This window comes from Quercus robur, chromosome 2 (genome assembly GCF_932294415.1).
Source record: "Quercus robur chromosome 2, dhQueRobu3.1, whole genome shotgun sequence".
In the NCBI taxonomy this organism is placed as follows: Eukaryota; Viridiplantae; Streptophyta; class Magnoliopsida; order Fagales; family Fagaceae; genus Quercus; species Quercus robur.
In genome coordinates, this window is record NC_065535.1 from 78,121,821 (window position 1) to 78,122,933 (window position 1,113).

The following is a 1,113-nucleotide window of genomic DNA, read 5'->3' on the forward strand; positions in this document are numbered from 1 at the left end:
CTCTTGATTTTTAGGGTTTGGCTTATCTGTATTGGAATCATTCTTATTTTGTACTAATGAGTAATTGTAAGGTAGTTGGACAATCAATTTTCAATTACCATTTGATGGTTAATCCTTAAAAAAAGAATTACATGAAATGAGTAACGAATTAAAACCAATTTCTTAACAGCAAAAACTACAGTAAAAAGTTACTAATGATATTTTTACATGCTTGTTAGCTTTTCTGTTACAAGGGTTTGGTCTATATATAACATTTACATTCTACATACGTTGCAGTGCTAGGACTTGTCCATTATCACTACCAACCAAATTCTTGCTTCTCTCTCTCTTTCTCAAACTCTTTTACTTTCAAAAGGGTACAAAGAATTAGGGTCTTGCAAAATGAGGAAGCGACAGGTAGTTGTGAGAAGAGAAGAGCCATCAAGGTGTTCAACAACTTCAGCTCAGACTATTACGACTGTGAGATATGCGGAGTGCCAAAAGAATCATGCAGCTAGTGTCGGAGGTTATGCCGTTGATGGCTGCAGGGAGTTCATGGCTAGTGGGGAGGAAGGGACAAATGGTGCACTCACTTGTGCTGCCTGTGGCTGCCACAGGAACTTCCACAAGAGGGAAGTGGAGACTGAAGTGGGATATGAACAAGCTGCAAATTCTTCAAATGGGACATAGAATTGAATAATATATATAGTATGTGTTCATGGATGTTGATCATTTTATGTATTGGTGTATTTTTCTTTCCTGGTGTGTGATGGTTGTTGAAGTCTTTGTGTTTGATGCTGAAGACTAAGCCTCATGTAATATAGGTTTGTGATAAAGGGGAAAAATATGAGTATGTAATGATGAGTCATTCTCCCTCCTTTCAATTTTCAGATTGGGGCAAATCATCATAAGAGGTAATTCTCATTCTGATTCATGAGCACAAGACATTTCAGCTTTGGTGTGTTATTGTGCTAGTTGAGTAGCTACGGAGAAGTGCATATCAAAGGAGATTTGGGAATATATATTAGATGTAATGAAGTTGCAATACATATATATGTGTATCAATTGATGAAGTGTGAGATGCTTTACATAGTACTTTTCAGAAGAAGGGCTTCAATTTCATGTTCTATAACA

The 1,113-nt window shown here is 36.6% G+C and overlaps 1 protein-coding gene across 1 annotated transcript; it reads left to right on the forward strand.

Moving 5' to 3' along the window:
• The first annotated feature begins 261 nt into the window (after positions 1 to 261).
• On the forward strand, positions 262 to 1,113 carry LOC126715155 (mini zinc finger protein 2-like). Its single transcript, XM_050415614.1, has one exon. It carries the CDS (start codon positions 382 to 384, stop codon positions 667 to 669), a length of 288 nt encoding a protein of 95 aa, XP_050271571.1. The 5' UTR covers positions 262 to 381; the 3' UTR covers positions 670 to 1,113.

Excerpts from the sequence above, each read along its gene's own strand:
- LOC126715155 (XM_050415614.1), top strand. The coding sequence starts at position 382 with ATGAGGAAGCGACAGGTAGTTGTGAGAAGAGAAGAGCCATCAAGGTGT.